Source organism: Chiloscyllium punctatum, chromosome 7 (assembly GCF_047496795.1).
Source record: "Chiloscyllium punctatum isolate Juve2018m chromosome 7, sChiPun1.3, whole genome shotgun sequence".
NCBI lineage: Eukaryota > Metazoa > Chordata > Chondrichthyes > Orectolobiformes > Hemiscylliidae > Chiloscyllium > Chiloscyllium punctatum.
The window spans coordinates 103,023,731-103,046,172 of NC_092745.1; the positions used below are offsets into that span (position 1 = coordinate 103,023,731).

The 22,442-nt window shown below is 41.2% G+C and overlaps 1 protein-coding gene across 1 annotated transcript in view; it reads right to left on the reverse strand.

The window, feature by feature from the left end:
- Positions 1-7,583: 7,583 nt before the first annotated feature.
- The window catches only part of LOC140479479 (ciliary microtubule-associated protein 2-like), a 38,229-nt gene continuing 23,370 nt past the window's right edge, over positions 7,584-22,442 (reverse strand). Inside the window, exons 3-10 of the mRNA XM_072573313.1 lie at positions 21,994-22,164; positions 17,340-17,462; positions 16,614-16,751; positions 14,200-14,340; positions 10,358-10,525; positions 10,110-10,232; positions 9,592-9,719; positions 7,584-7,711 (exon numbers count right to left, since the gene is read on the reverse strand). Coding sequence (XP_072429414.1) covers positions 7,672-7,711; positions 9,592-9,719; positions 10,110-10,232; positions 10,358-10,525; positions 14,200-14,340; positions 16,614-16,751; positions 17,340-17,462; positions 21,994-22,164 — 1,032 coding nt within the window. The 3' untranslated portion in view covers positions 7,584-7,671. The remainder of the gene's footprint in view (positions 7,712-9,591; positions 9,720-10,109; positions 10,233-10,357; positions 10,526-14,199; positions 14,341-16,613; positions 16,752-17,339; positions 17,463-21,993; positions 22,165-22,442) is intronic.

Consider the following 22,442-nt stretch of genomic DNA (forward strand, 5'->3'; position numbering starts at 1 on the left):
TGTAGGTCAGATCCTCCAACCCTGGCAACATCCGTGTAAATCTTTTCTGAACCCTTTCAAGTTTCATAACAGATCTCCTTACAAGTTTGTTTTTCAATTTCCCTCTGACTATTAGGGGGTCTATAATACAATCCCAATAAGGTGATCATCCCTTTCTTATTTCTCAGTTCCACCCAAATAACCTCCCTGGATATGTTTCCAGGAATATCTTCCCTCAGCACAGCTGTCATGCTATCCCTTATCAAAAATGCCACACCCCCTCCTCTCTTGCCTGCCTTTCTATCCTTCATGTAGCATTTGTATCCTGGAACATTATGCTGCCAGTCCTGCCCATCCCTGAGCCATGTTTCTGTAATTGCTATGATATCCCAGTCCCATGTTCCTAACCATACCCTGAGTTCATCTGCCTTCCCTGTTAGGCCCCTTGCATTGAAATAAATGCAGTTTATTAGTCCTACCTTGTCCCTGCCTGTTCTGACTGTTTGTTTAATTCACTTCTGTTCTCAACTGTACCAGTCTCAGATTGATCTCTTTCCTCACTATCTCCCTAGGTTCCCCCGCCCCCCACCTTACTAGTTTAAATCCTCCCAAGCAGTTCTAGCAAATTTCCTTGCCAGTATATTAGTCCCCTTCCAGAGGCATCGAGTGGGGAGACACTGTTGGCGGGGGTGGGGGTGGAGGGGGAGCGGAGGGGGCTGCAGTGAAGCTCAGGTAAGGTTTTGATTTCTCTCTTTTTTTTTCAGAACACTAGGGATGGAGGCTAGAGCACTGGCATGCTTCTTGTGCAGGATGTGGGAGGTCAGGGTCACTACCACAGTCCCTGCTGACTTTACTTGCGAGAAGTGCACCCAGCTGCAGTTCCTCACAGCATGCATTAGGGAGTTGGAGCTGAATTATTCGGGAGGTTGAGGGTTGACAGAGAGGAGTTACAGAAAGATAGTCACACCTAGGTTACAAGATGAAGGTAGCTGGGTGACCATCAGGAGAGGGAAACTGAATAGGCAGTCAGTGCAGGGATCCCCTGTGGCCTTTACCCTCTAACAAGTACAGGAGTTCCCCCACCTCACCCCTATAACCACAAGGGATACGTTCCAAGACCTACTGCAGAAGCCTGAAGCCACGGATAGTCGTGAGCCTGTTCATTTAAATGGAAAATTTACCTCCTTGGCAGCCCCCTGGTTCTGGAATGTTCCATGTAATATGTTTGGGCCAGGTGTAACTGAAATCGCAGAAACCAACTCCGCAGATACAGTGGTCACCCTGTGTACAATCTTGGATATTGTTGGGGGGGTGTGGGGTGACCTACCAGGGGAAAGCCACAGTAGCTAGGCCTCTGGCACGGTGTCTGGACCTGTGGCTCAGAAGGAAAGGGGGGAGAAGAGGAGAGCAAGAGAGGGCATTTCAGGGGAGCAGACAGGATATTCTGTGGATGTGAACAATACTTCTGGATGGTATGTTGCTTCCCGGATGCCAGGGTTGGGGATGTCTCGGATCAAGTCTACGGCATTCTTAAAGGGGAGTGTGAACAGCCAAAATCATTGGTACATGTTAATACCATTGACATAGCTAGGAAAGGTGATTGAGATCGTGTAAAGTGAATTTAGGGAGTTAGGAAGGAAGCTAAAAAGAACCTCAAAGGTAGTAATCTCTGGGTTGCTGCATGTGTAACATGCTAGTGAGGGCAAGAATAGGAAGATACAGCAGACAAATGCATGGCTGGACAGGGTTACAGATTTGTGGATCATTGGATTCTCTTCTGGGGAAGGTATGACCTGTACAAAAGGGACAGGTAACACCTGAACTCGGGTGTGGGTCGTGGGGGGAACCAATATCCTAATGGGCAGGATTCCAGAGCTATTAGGGAAGCTTTAAACTAGGTCAGCAGGGAGGTGGGAACCAGAGCGTCAGGTCAGAAGGTTCAGCAGTTGGTGTAAAAGTAGATGCAATGAGCAGAGAGACTGAGAAGAAGGATGGCAAGATGATGCGAGTCCAGGCAGAAAAAAGCAATGCAGAGACCAGAGCAAAAGTTAGAAAAGAAAAAAAGTAAAATTGGGTGACATGTAAAAGACAGGGAGATTGTCCCTTTAGAATGTAGCAATGAGTAGAAGGGCACTTTATCTGAATGCCAGTAGTATTGGAAGCAAAGTCAATGAACCTGTTGTGCAAATCAGTACAAGATGGTATGATTTGGCATTACAAAGATGTGGTTGCAGAGTGGTGACGACTGGGAATTAAATATCCAAGGGATCAGATAATTTTAGGAAAGATAGTCAGGAAGGTAATGGAAGTAAGGTCGTGCTCTTAATTAAGGATGACATTAGGGTGATATGGAGGGATGATATAGGATCTAAGGAGCAAAATGTTGAATCAATTTGGGTGAAGACCAGGAATAGGAGAAGACGTCACTGGTGGGAGTAGTCTATAGGCCATCCAATGGTAATGCTAGAGTGGCACAGGCGATCAATCAAGAAATATACGATGCATGTAAGAATGGAGCAGTCATAGTCACGGGAGACTTTAACATGCACGTTGATTAGGCGAATCAAGTCAGTAGAGAGCAGTCTTGAATTGGAGTTCATAGAACTCATAGAGTCATAGTCATAGAGATGTACAGCATGGAAACAGACCCTTCGGTCCAACCCGTCCATGCCGATCAGATATTCCAACCCAATCAAGTCCTACCTGCCAGCACCTGGCCCATATCCCTCCAAACCCTTCCTATTCATATACCCATCCAAATGTCTTTTAAATGTTACCATTGTATCAGCCTCCACCACTTCCTCTGGCAGCTCATTCCATACATGTACCACCCTCTGTGTGAAAAGGTTGCCCCGTAGGTCTCTTTTATATCTTTCCCCTCTCACCCTAAACCTATGTCCTCTAGTTCTGGACTGCCCCCACCCCAGGGAAAAGACTTTGTCTATTTATCCTATCCATGCCTCTCATGATTTTGTAAACTTCTATAAGGTCACCCCTCAGCCTCCGACACTTCAGGGAAAACAGCCCCAGCCTGTTCAGCCTCTCCTTATAGCTCAAATCCTCTAACCCTGGCAACATCCTTGTAAATCTTTTCTGAACCCTTTCAAGTTTCACAACATCTTTCCAATAGGCAGGAGACTAAAATTGCATGCAATGCTTTAACAGTAGCCTAACCCTTGTCCTGTATGTACAGCCACAACATGATCTCCCAACTCCTGTACTCAATACGCTGACCAATAAAGGAAAGCATTCCAAATGCCTTCTTCACTCTACCTGCAATTCCACTTTCAAGGAGCTATGAACCTGCACTCCACGGTCTCTTTATTCAGCAACACTCCCTAGGACCTTACCATTAAGTGTATAAGTCCTGCTAAGATTTGCTTTCCCAAAATGCAGCACCTTGCATTTATCTGTATTAAACTTCATCTGCCACTTCTCAGCCCACAGGCCCATCTGGTCCAGATCCTGTTGTAACCTGAGATACACTATACCTCCAATTTTGGTGTCATCTGCAAACTTACTAACTGTACCTCTTATGCTCACATCCAAATCATTTATGTAAATGACAAAAAGTAGTGGACCCAGCACCAATCCTTGTGGCACTCCAGTGGTCACAGGCCTCCAGTCTAGAAAACAACCCTCCACCACCACCCTCTGTCTTCTACCTTTGAGCCAGTTCTGTATCCAAATGGCTAGTTCTCCCTGTACTCTATGAGATCTAACCTTGCTAACCAGTCTTCCATGGGGAACCTTGTTGAATGCCTTACTGAAGTCCATATAGATCACATCTACCACTCTGCCCTCATCAATCCTCTTGTTACTTCCTCAAAAAACTCAATCAAGTTTGTGAGACATGATTTCCCACATACAAAGCTATGTTGACTATCATCAGTCCTTGCCTTTCCAAATACATGTACATCCTGTCCCTCAGGATTCCCTCCAACAACTTGCCCACCACCAACATCAGGCTCACTGGTTTATAGTTCCCTGGCTTGTCCTTACCACCTTTCTTAAACAGTGGCACCACATTTGCCAACCTCCAGTCTTCCGGCACCTCACCTGTGACTATCAATGATACAAATATCTCAGCAAGAGGCCCAGCAATCACTTCTCTAGCTTCCCACAGAGTTCTCAGGTACACCTGATCAGGTCCTGGGGATTTATCCACCTTTGTGCATTTCAAGACATCCAGCACTTCCTCCTCGGTAACATTTTTCAAGGTGTCACCATCTATTTCCCTACATTCTATACCTTCCATATCCATTTCCACAGTAAATACTGATGCAAAATACTTGTTTAGTATCTCCCCATTTTCTGCTGCTCCACCCAAATGCCACCTTGCTGATCTTTGAGGGGCCCTATTCTCTCGCTAGTTACCCTTTTGTCCTTATTGGATTTGTAAAAACCCTTTAGATTCTCCTTCATTCTATTTGGCAACACTATCTCATGTCCCCTTTTTGCCCTCCTGATTTCCCTCTTAAGTATACTCCTACTTCCTTTATACTCTCCTAAGGATTCACATGATCTATCTTGTCTATACCTTACATATGCTTCCTTCTTTTTCTTAGCGAAACCCTCAATTTCTTTAGTCATCCTGCATTCTCTGTACCTACCAGCCTTTCCTTTCACCCTGACAGGAATAAATTTTCTCTGGCCTCTCGTTATCTCATCCCTGAAGGCTTACCATTTTCCTGCCGTCCCTTTGCCTGCGAACATCTGACCCCAATCAGCTTTTGAAAGTTCTTGCCTAATACCATCAAAATTAGCCTTTCTCCAATTTAGAACATCAACTGTTAGATCTGGGCTATTCTTTTTCATCACTATTTTAAATCTAATGGAATTATGGTCGCTGGCCCCAAAGTGCTCCCCCACTGACACCTCAGTTACCTGCCCTGCCTTATTTCCCAGGAGTAGGTCAACTTTTACACCTTCTCTAGTAGATACATGCACATACTGAATCAGAAAATGTTCTTGTACACACTTAACAAATTCCTCTCTATCTAAACCCTTAACACTATGGCAGTTTCAGTCTATGTTTGGAAAGTTATAATCCCCTACCATAACCACCCTATTATTCTTACAGATAGCTGAGATCTTCTTACAAGTTTGTTTCTCAATTTCCCTCTGACTATTAGGGGGGCTATAGTACAATCCCAATAAGGTGATCATCCCTTTCTTATTTCTCAATTCCACCCAAATAACTTCCCTGGATGTATTTCCAGGAATATCCACCCTCAGCACAGCTGTAATGCTATCCCTTATCAAAAACGCCACTCACCTCCTCTCTTGCCTCCCTTTCTATCCTTTCTGTAGCATTTGTATCCTGAATCATTAAGCTGCCAGTCCTTCCCATCCCTGAGCCATGTTTCTGTAATTGCTATGACATCCCGGTCCCATGTTCCTAACCATGCCCTGACTTCATCTGCCTTCCCCGTTAGGCCCCTTGCCTTGAAATAAATGCAGTTTAATTTATTAGTCCTACCTCGTCCCTGCCTGTCCTGACTGTTTGACTCTCTTCTTTCTCAACTGTACCAGTCTCAGGTTGATCTCTACTCACTATCTCCCTGGGTCCCACCCCCGACCTTACTAGTTTAAATCCTCCCAAGCAGCTCTAGCAAATCTCCCTGTCAGTATATTAGTCCCCTTCCAATTTCGGTGCAATCCGTCCTTCTTGTACAGGTCACTTCTATCCCAAAAGAGATTCCAATGATCCAAAAATGTGAATCCTTCTCCCATACACCAGCTCCTAAGTCATGCATTCATCTGCTCTATCCTCCTATTCCTGCCCTCACTAGCTCGTAGCACTGGGAGTATTCCAGAATTTGCTACTTTTGAGAACCTCCTTTTTAAATTCCTGCCTAAATCTGTAATCACCCTTCAGAATATCAACCTTTTCCCTTCCTATGTCAATGGTTCCAATGTGGACAATGACCTCTTGCTGGCCCCTCTCCCCATTGAGAACATTCTGCACCCTCTCTAAGATATCCTTGATCCTGGCACCAGGGAAGGCACACACCATTCTGAATTTTCGTTGCTGGCCACAGAATTGCCTGTCTGTACCTCAGACTAGAGAATCCCCTAACATAATTGATCTCTTGGAACCCGACATACCCCTCTTTGCATTAGAGCCAGTCTCAATACCAGAAACTTAGCTGTTCGTGACCGCGATTACTTTCTTGAACAGCATGTTACTGAACCTACGAGAGAGCTTGGAGTCTTAGATCTGGTACTGTGCAATGAGACAGGTAAAATTAATGATCTCGTAGTTAAGAATCCTCTCGGAAAGAGTGATCATTGTATGATCGAGTTTCAGATACAAACAGTATCTTCGAAAACCAGGGTGTTATGCTTAACCATAAAGGGATTAGGATGGCGTGACTAAATTAGACTGGGCTTGCAAGTTATATGGTGGAACAGTTGAAGAACAATGAACGACTTTCAAAGAGATTTTTCACTGTGCTTTTCAAGCAGACACTTTTCAAGAAAAGTACATTCTGGTCACTGGAAAACAGTGAATGTCATGCTGCTGTTTAAATAAGGGTATAGGCAAAAGGCAGCTAACTATAGGCCAGTTAACTTAATAACTAGTCAGGAAAATGCTGGAGGCTATCATTAAAGAAGAAATAGTGAGACATCTGGATGGAAAGGGTTCCATCAGGCAGATTCAACATGGATTCAGGAAGGGAAGGTCGTATTTGACAAATTTACTGGAGTTCTTTGAGGATGTAACAAGCACAGTCAAAAACAAGGATAGCAAGGGGAGAAAGAGCCAGCCTTGGATAATCAAGGAAATGAAGGAAGGATCCAACTAAAAGCTCAGGCTTACAAAACAGCCAAGAATACTGGGAAACAGGAAGATTGGGAAAACTTTAAAAAGCGACAAGAAAACCACGAAGCAAGCAATAAAGAAAGATAGATTATGAACGCAAACTAGCACAGAATATAAAAACAGGTAGGAAACATTTTTATAAATACATAACATGGAAAAGGGTGGCTGAAGTGGACGAAGGTCCCTTGCAGGATGAGAAAGGGGAATTAATATTGGGTAATGCTGAAACAGCCAAAGCCTTGAGTAGCTATTTTGTGTCAGTCTTTACAGTGAAAGATTTGTCTAAACTGTCAAATTAACAAGGAAACAGTTATAGGAGGGCGAGATTGAGCCAATTCACAATTCACTTTCAAGTTATTTATCTCATGAGTTACTCAAATATAAAATCCAAGAAACGTCATAAAATTGTATGGTGTAGAAGAAGTAGTGGGCCATTTGGGCCATCAATTCTGCTCTTTCATTCAATTAGTTCATTTTTCTGCCTTATCTCCATAGCCCTCAATTCCCTCACTATTTAAAAATCTATCACAGCCGTGAATATACATGTGATCCACCCTCAAGTAAGTTGACGGATTTACTACCCAATGAGAGGAAAAATATCCTCCTCATCTCTGTATTGAATGGGCAACCCCTTACTCTAAGATTATGCCCTCTGTTTCTAGACTGTCCTGTAAGGGGAAACAACCTTTCCAAATATATCCTATCAAATCCACTGCAAATCTTGTATGTTTCAATAAAATGTTTCAAACAAGCTACCTTTGAATGAAATGCAGCATAATTTTGTGTTTCATTTATTGTGAAAGTACTTTTTAGTAAATCTGCTGAGATATTTATTCATATAGGTTAAGGCTTAAAATTTGTTTTCAATCTTGATCTGATCTTTTTCCAGATCCCAGACGCTCCCTAAAGAAAGAAAAGGGGAATTGTTATAGAATAAAGATACTTCACACCTGTTCAAGATTATCAATCTTTCCTGATTCACTGAAGTGAAATGTGTAAACCACTTTCTTCCTGCTTTATCAAAATTCAGGTATTCACAATCTTCACTCGCTGAAAACTGAACTATTCCAAAGTTAATTACTTCGACAGAAGATGTTAAATTTCTTCAGAAGACTGTGCCGACATGAGCAAATTAAAGATAACTTCTCGAATATCCAATGAGTTTTTGAACTTCTGATGGCAGTTAGTGATAAGTCATGAGACTAGCCAAGCTTTGTGTGTGTTGCCAAGGGCACATTGCAGCAGAACAGCTGGGAGAAGAAGCTTCTGCTCTCTTTACATTTCCATCAATGTGTCTGCTGAGTTTTATTAGCCCAGATATCCTGATTACCATTAGAACCGAATTGGCCAATGGTAATACGTTTTGAAATCAACCATTTACCTTGCAGGCCAAGACTCATTCCTTTTCTGATCACATTTGCTGCCAAATTTTAGGAGTTAAAGGTCCCAAAGGTCCAGCAGATTTGAACCATGAATCGTAGTGGTTGAAGGGTTAAATTGAGTCAGTCAATAGCATGGGAAGATGTCAGGGTCCAGCAGGCTTGGGTCAGGTCAGGCAGTCAATGGGTGCTCGATATCAAGTCTATCAGGGTCAAGTTGGGGTAGGGTGAATGGTGGGTCTGGTCATGGGGGCTATCAGACTGTTGAATCAGGGGATGATATAGGTGGTTTGTAGAATCAGTGTTAAGTAATTAGTCTGTAAAATAATTACCCAGGAATTGGATGAGGTTTTGATCCTCTACCCTTTTCTGAATAGCTACTATGTTTAAGTAAGTTAGAACTCTCTGAATTCTCCTAAGTTTTCTGGAGGACCCCAGACATGGGATATTGCCTATTGGAAAGTTTGATTTTCCAGGCGTTCCCAAGTGATTCTGCATGATCTCGATGCACAGGTCCGGTCTACACCGCTTTCATGACTTTGCCGCATCTACATTCCTGTAAGCAGACATCGAACTTTTCAAGGAAGAGTTTAGTTTCCACAGCAGCATTTCCAAAAGAAGACATCAGCTACAACCTTAAACTGCCAGCTGTGGATCAAGGTCTTTGGATAGCTACAATGTGACCAAGCAGATACAACCAGCCAACTCTTTCTGATCTTTTTTCCATTGAGCTACAGTTTGACCAAAGTTAATCTCCTCTCTTCTGCCTTTATCCTTCCAGGAGGTAATGGACACAAGTTTGGAAGGCACTTTCGAGAGGTTCCTGCACTGCAGCTTGTAGATGGTGGATATCGCAGTATGTGCATTAGTGGTGTAGGGAATGATATTGGAAGATGGTGATTGGGGTGCAGATCAAGGTGGTGTTGAGCTTACTGGTTTTATATGCCACCAGTTGCCATGTCTCCAGAGCATTTACCTGGGTCTCTGGATACTGGTCCAATGACATCCCAACGATGCCACTTTCTCCTCTCAATTAACTCAAGCTGAGAAAGCCCAAGTGTTTTAATTTGGGAATGCAGATCATGACCACGTCTGGACTCATTACATCAAGGAAATCACAACTGATCACATTTTCATAATTTTCTCAGCAAGTAGAAATAGATTGACTTTACTGGTATTAGTTATAGGGCAAAAAAAAACGCAAGTGATTTGGTAATGGGGAAAAATAAACTGTTGAGAGCTCTTCTGGATTAAAAAAAAACTTTTAAAAAAGGTACTAATGTCATAGCATAGGTCAGTGACATAAAATGATCTAGTTTAACTTGACCATGAGTAACAAATACATAAGACCAAGTGCAAGTTAAATTCTTTATAACGAGCTCAATTCAATGGATGTAAACTTACAGCAGGAACTTGTCCCTTTCTATGTTGCTGAGATAACGTTGAGTCTTGGATTTGAAAGGTGACTGGCAGACTTTTGCTGGTTTTGGATCATATTTACCAGGGTCATAGCGACCTACACCAACATTGTTCTGTGACAAAACAATATCAATAATTAGTCCACTAATAAAACAAGCTTCCCATCATATGGCTAGGCTCTCATCTCCTACAGGAAACCTCATTTTCGTAAGCATAGCTCAAACAACTTTCCTGCATTCTTGTTGAAAATGTCACTTATTTTGACACATTAAACTCTTCAAAATAAAGGTATGCTATCCCCATAGTCTGAAATATGTCTGAGACCTGTGTACCTCTCTTTAATCATAAATTCGACCTTTAACATTTCCTGGCGACATATAAAATCACAATTGGGTATATCCAGTTCACTTTGGGCAGCACCTTAGATGTTGTAGACAACACTCACTGTGGGTCATTCAATCTGACATCCAACTTACTGGGTTAAAAGTAAGTCTCACACTTACTGGGTTAAAAGTGAGCAATTTGACAGGCACACGACCACCCCGGCTTGTGGATGACAGAAAGGGAGGCGGTTTTCGATTTTCTGGTTTGGAAAGTTGCTTCACATCATAAAATGTATCCTTACCCTATTGAATCACATAAGAACAAATAGAAATGAAGAGAATCATCACCACAGCAAGTGAAACACAACAAAGTAAACACCAACTGATTTTCAGGAGAAATGTATTAAAGTGGAGCCCTGGAGACTTACAACTTGTGGTCGAAATATATTCAGTCCAGTGTAGAATATTCTCTCTACTGGGGGAAATGGGTACTGCTCAACCGTACCGAACTTTCCATGCTGTTTCTTTGCTGAACTTAAAAGATCATCAATGAATGACTCGGTTTTATACATTCCAGGATAGAGATTCAGTGGATCCTTAAAAAGAGAGAAAGTTTCTTTCCATCATTTGTTTCAGATCTTTCCTGTTGTAGTGAAAGTTAAAACTTGCATGGTTTGTGTACTTTTGAATATGTTTATATTTATGCATGGGCTGCAAATTGATTAATAGTCAATGCATTTTGCAGAATATGACAGAAATTATGGCTTATTTCCACAATACTTTAGTTGTTAGGAAGGAATTTCGACCCAATGACAATGAAGGAACAGTGATATAGTTCCAAGCCAGGATGGTGTGTGATTTAGAAACAAGCTTGGAGGTTCTGATGTTCCCATGAACGAGCTGCCCTTGTCTTTCTTGGTGCAGTAATGAGTGTGAGCATCTTGAGGGATAGGATTGGGTGTGCACTTGTCCAATTGACTCCTCTTCCTACTGCCCCCTCGACCATGACCCCACCCCCCATCACCAAACCATCATCTCCCAGACCATACAGAACCTCATCGCCTCAGGGGATCTCCCACCCACAGCTTTCAATCTCATAGTCCGGGAACCCCGCACTGCCCGGTTCTACCTCCTTCCCAAGATCCACAAGCCTGACCACCCTGGCCGACCCATTGTCTCAGCATGCTCCTGCCCCACTGAACTCATCTCTACCTACCTCAACACTGTCCTATCCCCCCTAGTCCAGGAACTCCCCACATACACTCGAGACACCACCCACGCCCTCCACCTCCTCCAAGACTTCCGTTTCCCCGGCCCCAACGCCTCATCTTCACCATGGATATCCAATCCCTCTACACCTCCATCCGCCATGACCAGGGCCTCCAAGCCCTCTGTTTTTTCCTCTACAGATGTCCCCAACAGTACCCTTCCACCGACACTCTCATTCGTTTGGCCGAACTGGTCCTCACCCTTAACAATTTCTCCTTTGAATCCTCCCACTTCCTCCAGACCAAAGGGGTAGCCATGGGCACACGTATGGGCCCCAGCTATGCCCGTCTCTTTGTTGGCTACGTAGAACAGTTGATCTTCCATAATTACATCGGCACCACTCCCCACCTCTTCCTCCGCTACATTGATGATTGCATTGGCGCCACCTCGTGCTTCTGCGAGGAGGTTGAGCAATTCATCAACTTCACCAACACATTCCACCCTGACCTTAAATTTACCTGGACCAACTCTGACACCTCCCTCCCCTTCCTGGACCTCTCCCTCTCCATTAATGATGACTGACTTGACACTGACATTTTTTACAAACCCACCGACTCCCACAGCTACCTGGATTACACCGCTTCCCACCCTACCTCTTGCAAAAATGCCATCCCGTATTCCCAATTCCTCCGTCTCCGCTGGATCTGTTCCCAGGAGGACCAGTTCCACCACAGAACACACCAGATGGCCTCCTTCTTTAGAAACTGCAATTTCCCTTCCCACGTGGTTAAAGATGCCCTCCAACGCATCTCGTCTACATCCCGCACCTCCGCCCTCAGACCCCACCCCTCCAACCGTAACAAGGACAGAACACCCCTGGTGCTCACCTTCCACCCTAACAACCTTCACATAAACCAAATCATCCACCGACATTTCCCCCACCTCCAAACAGACCCCACCACCAGGGATACATTTCCCTCTCCACCCCTTTCCGCCTTCTGCAAAGACTGTTCCCTCCGTGACTACCTGGTCAGGTCCACGCCCCACTGCAACCCACCCTCCCATCCTGGCACTTTCCCCTGCAACCGCAGGAACTGTAAAACCTGCGCCCACAACTCCTCCCTCACCTCTATCCAAGGCCCTAAAAGAGCCTTCCACATCCATCAAAGTTTTACTTGCACATCTACTAATATCATTTATTGTATCTGTTATTCCTGATGCGGTCTCCTCTACATTGGGGAGACTGGGCGCCTCCTAGCAGAGTGCTTTAGGGAACATCTCCTGGATACGCGCACCAATCAACCACACCAGCCCGTGGCCCAACATTTCAACTTCCCCTCCCACTCTGCCAAGGACATGGAGGTCCTGGGTCTCCTTCACCGCCACTCCCTCACCACCAGACGCCTGGAGGAAGAACGCCTCATCTTCTGCCTTGGAACACTTCAACCCCAGGACATCAATGTAGACTTCAACAGTTTCCTCATTTCCCCTTCCCCCCACCTCACCTTAGTTCTAAACTTCCAGCTCAACACTGTCCCCATGACTTGTCCGGACTTGTCCTACCTGCCTATCTCCTTTTTCACCTATCCACTCCACCCTCTCCTCCCTGACCTATCAACTTTATCCCCTCCCCCACTCACCCATTGTACTCTATGCTACTTTCTCCCCACCCCCACCCTCCTCTTGCTTATCTCTCTACGCTTCAGGCTCATTGCCTTTATTCCTGATGAAGGGCTTTTGCCCGGAACGTCGATTTCGAAGCTCCTTGGATGCTGCCTGAACTGCTGTGCTGTTCCAGCACCACTAATCCAGAATCTGGTTTCCAGCATCTGCAGTCATTGTTGTTTTTACCAATTGACATGTAGCCTCACCACTGTCCAAGAAGAGAAGCACGGGAAAGGTAATGAAGTTCTCTTGAAGTCATTACGTTATCGCATTGCAGACAGGATCTTAGTAGAATGTTTGTAGTATTTCTATGCTCTGCTAACTCCTGCCATTTTTACTGGCTAGTTTTATCTGGCACTGTCACCCATCAGAGGCTCCTTCCTGGCACACAGACCTCCAAGGTAATGTGTGGTTAATATCATCCTGCCTCTTGCTTCACTGGAATGTTGCCCACTCATTCTATTCTTTAAGATGCTGCAAGCTATTATTAAATAGGGAACAGTTGATCAGATTACGTGCCCTACCTTACCCATCCCAACCAAACTGATGAGTTGTGTAAGAAATTTCATTTAAACTGACAACAGGTCTGTACTGTGTGTGAAATATCTGTTCCAGTGTATATTTCCACCAGAGGAAAATTTCCCATTTTCTTTTATTGTATAAGTCTACCCAAAGTTAGTAACAACGAAGGCAAGGTTATAGCCAGTTTTATGATGTGCACTGGGAAGCAGAGACTGAGACAACATTATTGCATTATTCTGAAAACCCATGGAGGAATAGACATTTTTCATGCCATCAGCATAGATGGATTGACACTTAGAGCCCAAAATTTAAACATAAAATGGATCCAATAAAAGCTAATTTAATAGAGGAACAGACTACAATTGATTTGCAGATTTTTTTTGACTGTTGCTAAATTGGTGATGGACTGAAGATAGGAATAACAGAGGGCTTATTTCAATGTTGAAATAATGCTTCTCCTACCATCACAATGAAACTGCAGGCTACCACTACCCCATCTCTACTCCCTCACCTCTCACAATTCCCACACTCCTGATCTTATTCGCAGACCAGATCAATGACCAAGCCCCTAAATTCAGAAGGACAAGTTAGTGAACTGTTCATTTGATGCCTATACGTTTATATTAATGCAAATAAAGCACAAGGAAAAAAATAGTTACGATTGTCCTTCAGCCTCTTTATTCTAGCATTGTGACTCCGTGTACTAATCATTTCCAACCCATTAACAGGAGCTATCAAATTCAGACTTCATATAATGCAGCACTCAATGCTTCATTGTCTGGAGATCATTGAAGGTATCTAAAAGCTGACCTAAAGTTTAAGTAAAAAATAAAGTTGTGAATTTGCCATAAATCTGACTATTGTACATACATACCGTTGCAAGATGCCCAGTTTTTATCCGATCACTCCTTTCACCCGTAAAGAGATCATAGGGGCCACGTTTACTGACGACCCGTGTCAGTAATTTATCTATGCTGTTCCCAAGATCATATGTATTTGGTGCCAAGTCACAACCCTGGAAAAGTATGAGGTATATTTCTAAATTGAAGGACATAATCTGAGATTAGTTTGAAAATCACTGTTGTTGACGTTAGTGTAGAAGTGTTCATTAAACATTCTTTTGCCTATGATTTAGATTTTGATGGCAGTATTTACAACAGGATAGATCTTGTTAAAATAGTAGACAAGGGAAATCATAGAAACATTATTTTCAACTAATAATGGCAACAGTCATTACTAGGCTTATAAATTTCATACGTTAGTGAGTTTTTGATTCCAGATACTCAATGCAAAAAAGAGGCAATTTTCACTTTTTGTTGTTGATCTTCTATTCATTGTTTTTTTAATTTCCATTGAAATCAACATAATGAAAATTGATAGGTTCTACAATTGGTGCACAATCCACTTCACCGGGTTACTGCATAAGCAATGAAACAAAAGGTTATCTTGGATGAATCAAAGTAGATATACATTTGATCCTTTGTTTTTTTTTCTTCATTTTGATGCTGTTATGGAACAGACCAACCCCCTCAAAATATTCAGAAGATGGACGGTAACTGTTCTTTTTTAAAGGTGAAAGTAAGATGTTGCATTCCAGATGCAATTTGATTGGTCAAACTACTGGATTTAAAGCAAAACACACTTTATTCATCCACTAACATTAAACCACAACAAAAAAAGGGAATTAACTCTATTGAAAAAGTTAACAGAATAATAGATGCAGTAATTATTACTAATTAATCTTCCAATATAGTAACATCCCATAAACATACTCTTGGCAAAAAGCAAATTTAGAAAACAGATTGTCTCATGTGCAACTCCAGCAGCAGGAAGAGAACACACAGGTTATGGCTGTTACCAAGAGAGAGAAAAAATAGCTTCCACTTTAAGATCTGAGCAGCAACTACTGCAAACTAAAAACTAAAAAAATTCTGGTTCTGTGAGAGCTTGCCCACACCCATTCAGGTTGTTTCTATTGTTCCAACTTTAAGAAAAAACCCAAGACCTCACAAACTGTTTAGTGGGTCTGCTAGACTGCTCACCACCCTGCCTTAAAACGTCTCTTCAACAATAAAAAAAGACAAAATATACCAGCTTAAGCCACAGTATAGTCACACTGTAATCTAAAGGAAATTGTGAAATGCTTATTTAGTTGAAACATTTTTTGACAGCCATATATGTGTAAAGTGCCTTGAGAAACCTTTTTACATGAAAGGCAACTTATAACTGCAAACAGACCAGTGGAGTGCCACAAGGATCAGTGTTCGGTCCTCTACTTTTTGTCATTTAAATAAATGATTTGGATGCGAGCATAAGAGGTACAGTTAGTAAGTTTGCAGATGACACCAAAATTGGAGGTGTAGTGGACAGGGTTACCTCAGACTACAACAGGGTCTGGACCAGATGGGCCAATGGGCTGAGAAGCAGCAGATGGAGTTTAATTCAGATAAATGCGAGGTGCTGATTTTGGGAAAGCAAATCTTAGCAGGACTTATACACTTAATGGTAAGGTCCTAGGGAGTGTTGCTGAACAAAGAGACCTTGGAGTGCAGGTTCATAGTTCCTTGAAAGTGGAGTCGCAGGTAGATAGGATCATGAAGAAGGCATTTGGTATCCTTTCCTTTATTGGTCAGAGTATTGAGTACAGGAGTTGGGAGATCATGTTGCGGCTGTACAGGGCATTGGTTAGGCCACTGTTGGAATATTGCATGCAATTCTGGTCTCCTTCCTATCGGAAAGATGTTGTGAAACTTGAAAGGGTTCAGAAAAGATTGACAAGGATGTTGCCAGGGTTGGAGGATCTGAGCGACAGCGAGAGGCTGAACGGGCTGGGGCTGTTTTCCCTGAAGTGTCGGAGACTGAGGGGTGACCTTGTAGAGGTTTACAAAATTATGAGGGGCATGGATAGGATAAATAGACAAAGTCTTTTCCCTGGGGTCAGGGAGTCCAGAACTAGAGGGCATAGGTTTAGGGTGAGAGGGAAAAGATAGAAAAGAGACCTAAGGGGCAACGTTTTCATACAGAGGGTGGTACGTGTATGGAATGAGCTGCCAGAGGATGTGGTGGAGGCTGGTACAATTGCAACATTTAAGAGGCATTTGGATGGGTATATGAATAGGAAGGGTTTGGAGGGAAATGGATTGGGTGCTGGCAGGTGGAACTAGATTGAGTTGGGATATCTGGTCAGCATGGATGGGTTGGACCGAAGGGTCTGTTTTCATGCTGTACATCTCTATGACTCTATGACCTGTGATTCTTTAAAGGAATACAACAGAATGATATCCTTACCAATGCATCAAGTGTTCGGCTCTTTGCAGATTTTGAATCCATTATTCCTTGTGACCCAAAAGACATCTTTGCTTTCTCCTCCAAGACTGCAGTAGGAATCCCACCCTTTCCATATGTACCGGGACCTGGGCTACCAATCTGAAAAAAGAGCAGAGTAAAAACAATGTAATCATTTCCACTTTATATTCTGATGTGATAAGAATTAACTCTTTTAGACGCAGCATGAAAAATGTGTCTTTCAGGTTAACACCGTTCTTGAGTTCTAAAGTTTATGAGTTCAGCAACAAACAATTCTGCACAATATTGCTAACAAATATATACTTATTAGTATCAAAGAGTGTAAGGTTAACTTTTTGGCATTCTGCACTCTGCTGGTATTTTCAGATTCAAAGCTGTTATGGTCAACCAGCAGAGCAGACTAGCAGAATAATAGTCAAAATTGTTGGCATATTGAGGTAGATATGAACAGTCATGCAATAAATGTAGACCTATAAACTCTTTCTAAAAACTTTCTGTAAACTTTCTATAAATCTTTATATAAGTAACATGGATTTGATTCTGTATTTTATTTTTATTTTATTTTAATGTCAATATACAAAGGCAGAAATGTTGCCTTTGAATTCACTGAAAATGTGCATTTTTATTTTTGTACATTACCTTGTTATCTGCTTATTACAGAAATGTGCATCAGAAGTTGTCTAAAAAGGCAATAATTTAAACCCTTACATCTTTCTGCTGTTTAAAGCGCTCCTCATTAGTGTCACAAATGCCTCTGCTTCCAGGATTCTTCTTTTGTAATAAGTCAAGGAAATGTGGGATCTCATATTTGCCTGGGCCAAGGTTTGTTTCCTGCAGTTAAAAAAAAACAATTTTTTTTTCCCCTCAATTTTGACTGCTAGGTTTTCCTTTTCTTATTTACAAATTGCACAGAGTCTAAACAAAATTTCATATAAATATCATGTTCAGCAGAATTTAAACCAAATTCTCAGATTTCAAAATTGTTTTTAGTGAAGTGAGTTTTATCTGTTCTAAAGAATAGAATATTTGTTCCAATTATTTTGCATCCAGTGCCATGGATGGCCTGGATTTCTATTGCATGGTAAAATCCCTGCCTCGATTATGATGTGTTAGCAAATCTCATTGTTTTTCCGAATCTGAGAAAATCTCATTGAACCAGAAAGCATTGATTGAAAGCCAGCCATGTCCTCATAAGGTAAAAAATATGTGAAAATATATATACTGTCTAGCTTATGTAACACCACCAATAAAGATATAGCAAATATTTCCATTTCACTTCCTATTTTACTACAAGATTAGCACAATTTACAGTCCCCAGGAAATTCAATAAAGGAGACTAAAAAAATTAACTCTCTGAAAAGAAAGTGAAATATTATGACATTTTGCAATCCTATTTTGAGTTGCATAAAATTAATTTTGGGGACATAAGATTTGAAGTTGCCTAAGCTTACTTAACATGGAAACTTACATCATTAGGAGGATTGAACTAATCTCAGAGGAACAAGGACATCAGACACCATTTTAATCTTTTGCAATGCTAAGATCCTACATTCTAAGATTTGCAGGAAGCACCTGACGATGAAGCAGTGCTTTGAAAACTCGTGCTGCCAAATAAACCTGTTGGATTATAACTTGGTGTTGTGTGATTTTAAACATTCTAAGAGATATGAATTAGGATGCCATATTTGACCAAATGCAAATAGCCCTCCACATGGGGGTGGGATGCATTAGGAGGGGGAAGTCAGGGGAATGCCAAGAAGGATTTGATTTCTGGAGTGACCAGATTTTCAGAAGTCAAAACAGGCACCCAGTAAAAAACGTTGAGAAACCGGGTCTCTATGATGACTGACATGATGATCAACCAATGCCAGGAATCTGGGGGAGGGGCAATAGAAGATTGAAGGCCATGTGATGTCAATTCCCAGACTATATCCAGCCAGAATTAGCGTTCTATTCTGTAGATGGTTTAAAAGGTACAACCAACAATGGAGGGCTATTGGTGGCAAAAATATGGCAGTTTCTTTGGAGATAGAAAGGGGGAGAGGTCATTTTAACGTAATGCAGTTTGCTGTGATACTTGTTTAAAATAAGAAGTATAGCATTTCACACAGGCTCCTTCCAACAAGGGCCAGTTTCTACATCCTAAAAGAAGGAAAAATGAAAATTAGGAGATTTGGATTTTGGAAATGTTAGGCAGAGGGATATTAAATGAAAAATGAGGAGTATTTAGGCAGAACAGGGACATTTGGTCACCTTACCAATGTCTCTCTGATGGCTGAAATTAGGAATGTGTAGGCAGAGGAGAGGTTAAAAACCTTGGCCATAACTCCACTCGTCTCCTCACCAGCTCACCCGACTCCCTGTACTGACCTTCAAAGATTCTGACATTAAACATTTTTGCTGGGAAATGTAGTATTTCTCTTGAATTCTATTTTTTTTAGTTCCTGAATGGAACCCAAGTTAGCTGTCCTAATTTTGATTTAAAACCATACTATTATATTAATTGGTGCAAAGTTTTGCTGATAATGAACAAGCCATATTTGCTTTTAGCTTGTAATTCTTTTGTGAAGTATAAAAGATTCAACGTTCACGCCAGACTCTTTATGTCTTAGCCAGGTCTCTCTAATTGTTATGATGTTGCACTGTATAAGATGATTATGGTTTAAATTATCTTCAGATGGAGAAAAAGAGCTAATTTGGTTTGTTTTGATTTGATTTGTTATTGTCACATGTGCCTAAGTACAGAGAAAAGTTTTGTTTTGCACACAATATAGGCATACAAAGTGCATTAGGGTAATAGAACAGAGCAAAGCATACAATGTTATGGCTGCAGAAAAGGTGCACAGAGAGCTCGGTCAACATTAAATTTGAAATTTGCAAAGTCCATTCAGAAATCTAATAACAATAGGGAAGAAGCTAATCTTGAATCTGTTGGTCCATTTGTTTAAGTTTTTGTATCCTCTGCCCAATGGAAGATGTTGGAAAATATTATAGCCGGGTCGGGAAAGGTCTTTCTGGGGCAGTGAGAAGTGATTAATCATGTGGAGTTCTTTGAGGACTGAACCCTATTCAAGGAAACAAAGATTGTGGACAGTTAAAAACTAGATTCACCAGAGGGTACTTTGCCAGTGGAAGTCCATTAAATTATGCTCTGAAGATGGGATGAAAGGGAGTTTAAAAGGACAGTGCAAAATTCATACTTGTGGGGCAGGAAGAACAGGTCCAGTTACAACTGGGAGGAACTTGGGATTTTTAAACAAAAGACTATACATTTCTGCTGAAAGTCTGGAGTAACGTATAGAAGTGGAATTGTGTTCTGTTCATATTAAGTAGTTAATGATGAACACTTTTTCCTGTTGCTTAGTGTGTCACTTTTAGCTGATGATGACTTTAGTAAAAATCTAAAATGTGAAGTTCAGTTTGATGATTCTTTATTTAAAATAAATATGCTGCAGCTGCTGGAAATCTTAATCTATGTTTTTCTCTCTCTGCAGATGCTGCCAGACCTGTTGAGTTTTCCAGTATTCTGTGTTTGTTTCTATGATTTCACATGTTTAAAGAGAAATTAATTTCCCAGTCAACACTTAACAATCTGTACAGGAACTGTAAGAAAGTGCATTGCAACAGGTCAGAAATTATTCTGTTTGCTCGCATAACTTTGCACCCTCTGGTTAAAAGCATAAACCAGGCACTCAGATTTTGTAAGGAGAAAGTGAGGACTGCAGATGCTGGAAATCAGAGTTGAAAAGTGTGGTGCTGGAAAAATACAGCGGGTCAGGCAGCATCCGAGGAACAGGAGAATCAACATTTCAAGCAGAAGGACTGAAGGGCTTATGCTAAAATGAAGCATAGCTGACCAGCTGTGCTTTTCCTGCAACACATTTTTCAACTCAGGACTCATTGCATTGTACTAAGTATCAGTCATAATCTAATACTCTAACTTACTGTTTAAACATGCTTTTATAACAACAGGACTTGTGTTTAAAACTTATGTTTTAAATTAGAAACAAGGAAATAATTAGACTTCAAAAAAAGCACCCAGATACATTTAAAGAGGTAGACTATAATTTGGGTTTTGGTATATATGTACTGATAATGAACAAAGGTCTTAACTTAAAAGATTTGTCCATTTCAAAGAGAATAAGGAAATGTTATGATGTAAGGTGAGTAATTTATATATATAGTAGCATTATTTATTTTGTAGTTTGAATATTGAACTAGTGGCATGTGGGTTTTAACACTGTTTATAAGGTGATTTAATGATTAACCTGTCAGTAGTTCTGCTTTTTGGAAACAAAATGAGAGACAGAGTTCCTGGAGTGCTAATGGAAATTAGTTTGCATTAAGAGGCTGTACAGAGTAAATTTTGCCATGCATTAAGCTTCCATCTATTAGAAGGATCAAAGATTGACTTATTTTGCTTGGAAAAGCTTTTGGTTTCTTTTCACAGATGCCATGGTTGAAGTTAATGGAAAGAATTCTCCTGGAAAAAGGAGTTAGTTTAGAAATGTTAGTACAGGTACACAATCCTTTATCCAAAAAGCTCCGTTACACAAAATATTTTTATGGAGCATCATTTTGGCATGTGAACAGGTGACCCAACTCCACGCCCACTCAAATCATCTTACTCAGATGAGATATGGTTGCGTGACCCAGCACGGGCAGGCGTCAATTGAGTCTCAGCGCTCATACTATTCACATGAGCATCTGCTGTTAGGTAATTTTTAAAACTTCACTGGGAAAATGTTATTTATTCTGAAATCCAAAGAATTCCAAATTCTGAAAAAAACAACTGGCCCCAAGGATGTCGGATAAAGGATTGTGTACCTGTAATAGGTTACCTCAGCAGTAACAGTTTAGTTTGAAAGTTACAGAGCTAACACGTTTGGTTCAAACCCTGAAGGAGTTATTCAAAGCTGAGAAAGTTAAAGTTCAGTTGTGACTAAATAGGAAGTAGGCTATTGAACTCTTGAAACTGAGAATCAAAAGCAACAGCTCAGTCATACAAATGGATGTGATAGAGAAGAGAATTCTCTTGTGTGTTTGAATACTGTAAAGGATTACTGTTGGGATATTGTTTTTTACCATGTTTTGAAGCCTTTTAAATTATGTTAAATGTAAATAGCTTGGTTTATTTTACTTTATCTTGTTCCTTTTGTGTAATAAACTTCTGTTTTATTATTGAAACCAAATCTTTGGAATTTCATGCTTTATGTTTCAGTCAAAGACCACATTACCAAAAAGAAACAAAAATATATGATCTATCAAACCTGATTTCAGTGTTGCATCTGACTTGTCCAGTAGTAACATTAGCTGGGATGAGAACAACATAAATAAAATAGTCTGTGAAAACATTACTTACCAAGAACTTCTTTTTTAGCTTTTGTTCTTTATAGAATAACTGTGGTGTCTGAGCAAACCTTTCTACTTCATACGCTCTTTCCCACCCAGGACCTGCTGCTTTACGGGAAACCTCGCTGTGACTGAAGTCTCCTGTGTCCACATTGTAGTAACCAGGTGCCAATCTTCTTTCCTGGAAGAGAATTTAATTCTTGTCAATATCAATTTTTCAACAATTAAGAAATAATTTATTGCAGTAGAGAATGGGCAAACAATTAGGTACTGATTTTAGCTGTTCTGCCAAGTTAGAGATGCTAGTTGGTTGTGTCAAAGAACGTACAACAGAGGAACAGGCCCTTCAACCCACCAGGACTACACTGACACCTGATGCCTTTTAAAATAAAAACCTTTTGCCTCCGTGTGGTTCATATCCTTCTACTCCCTGCGTATTCATATATCTGTTAAGATGCC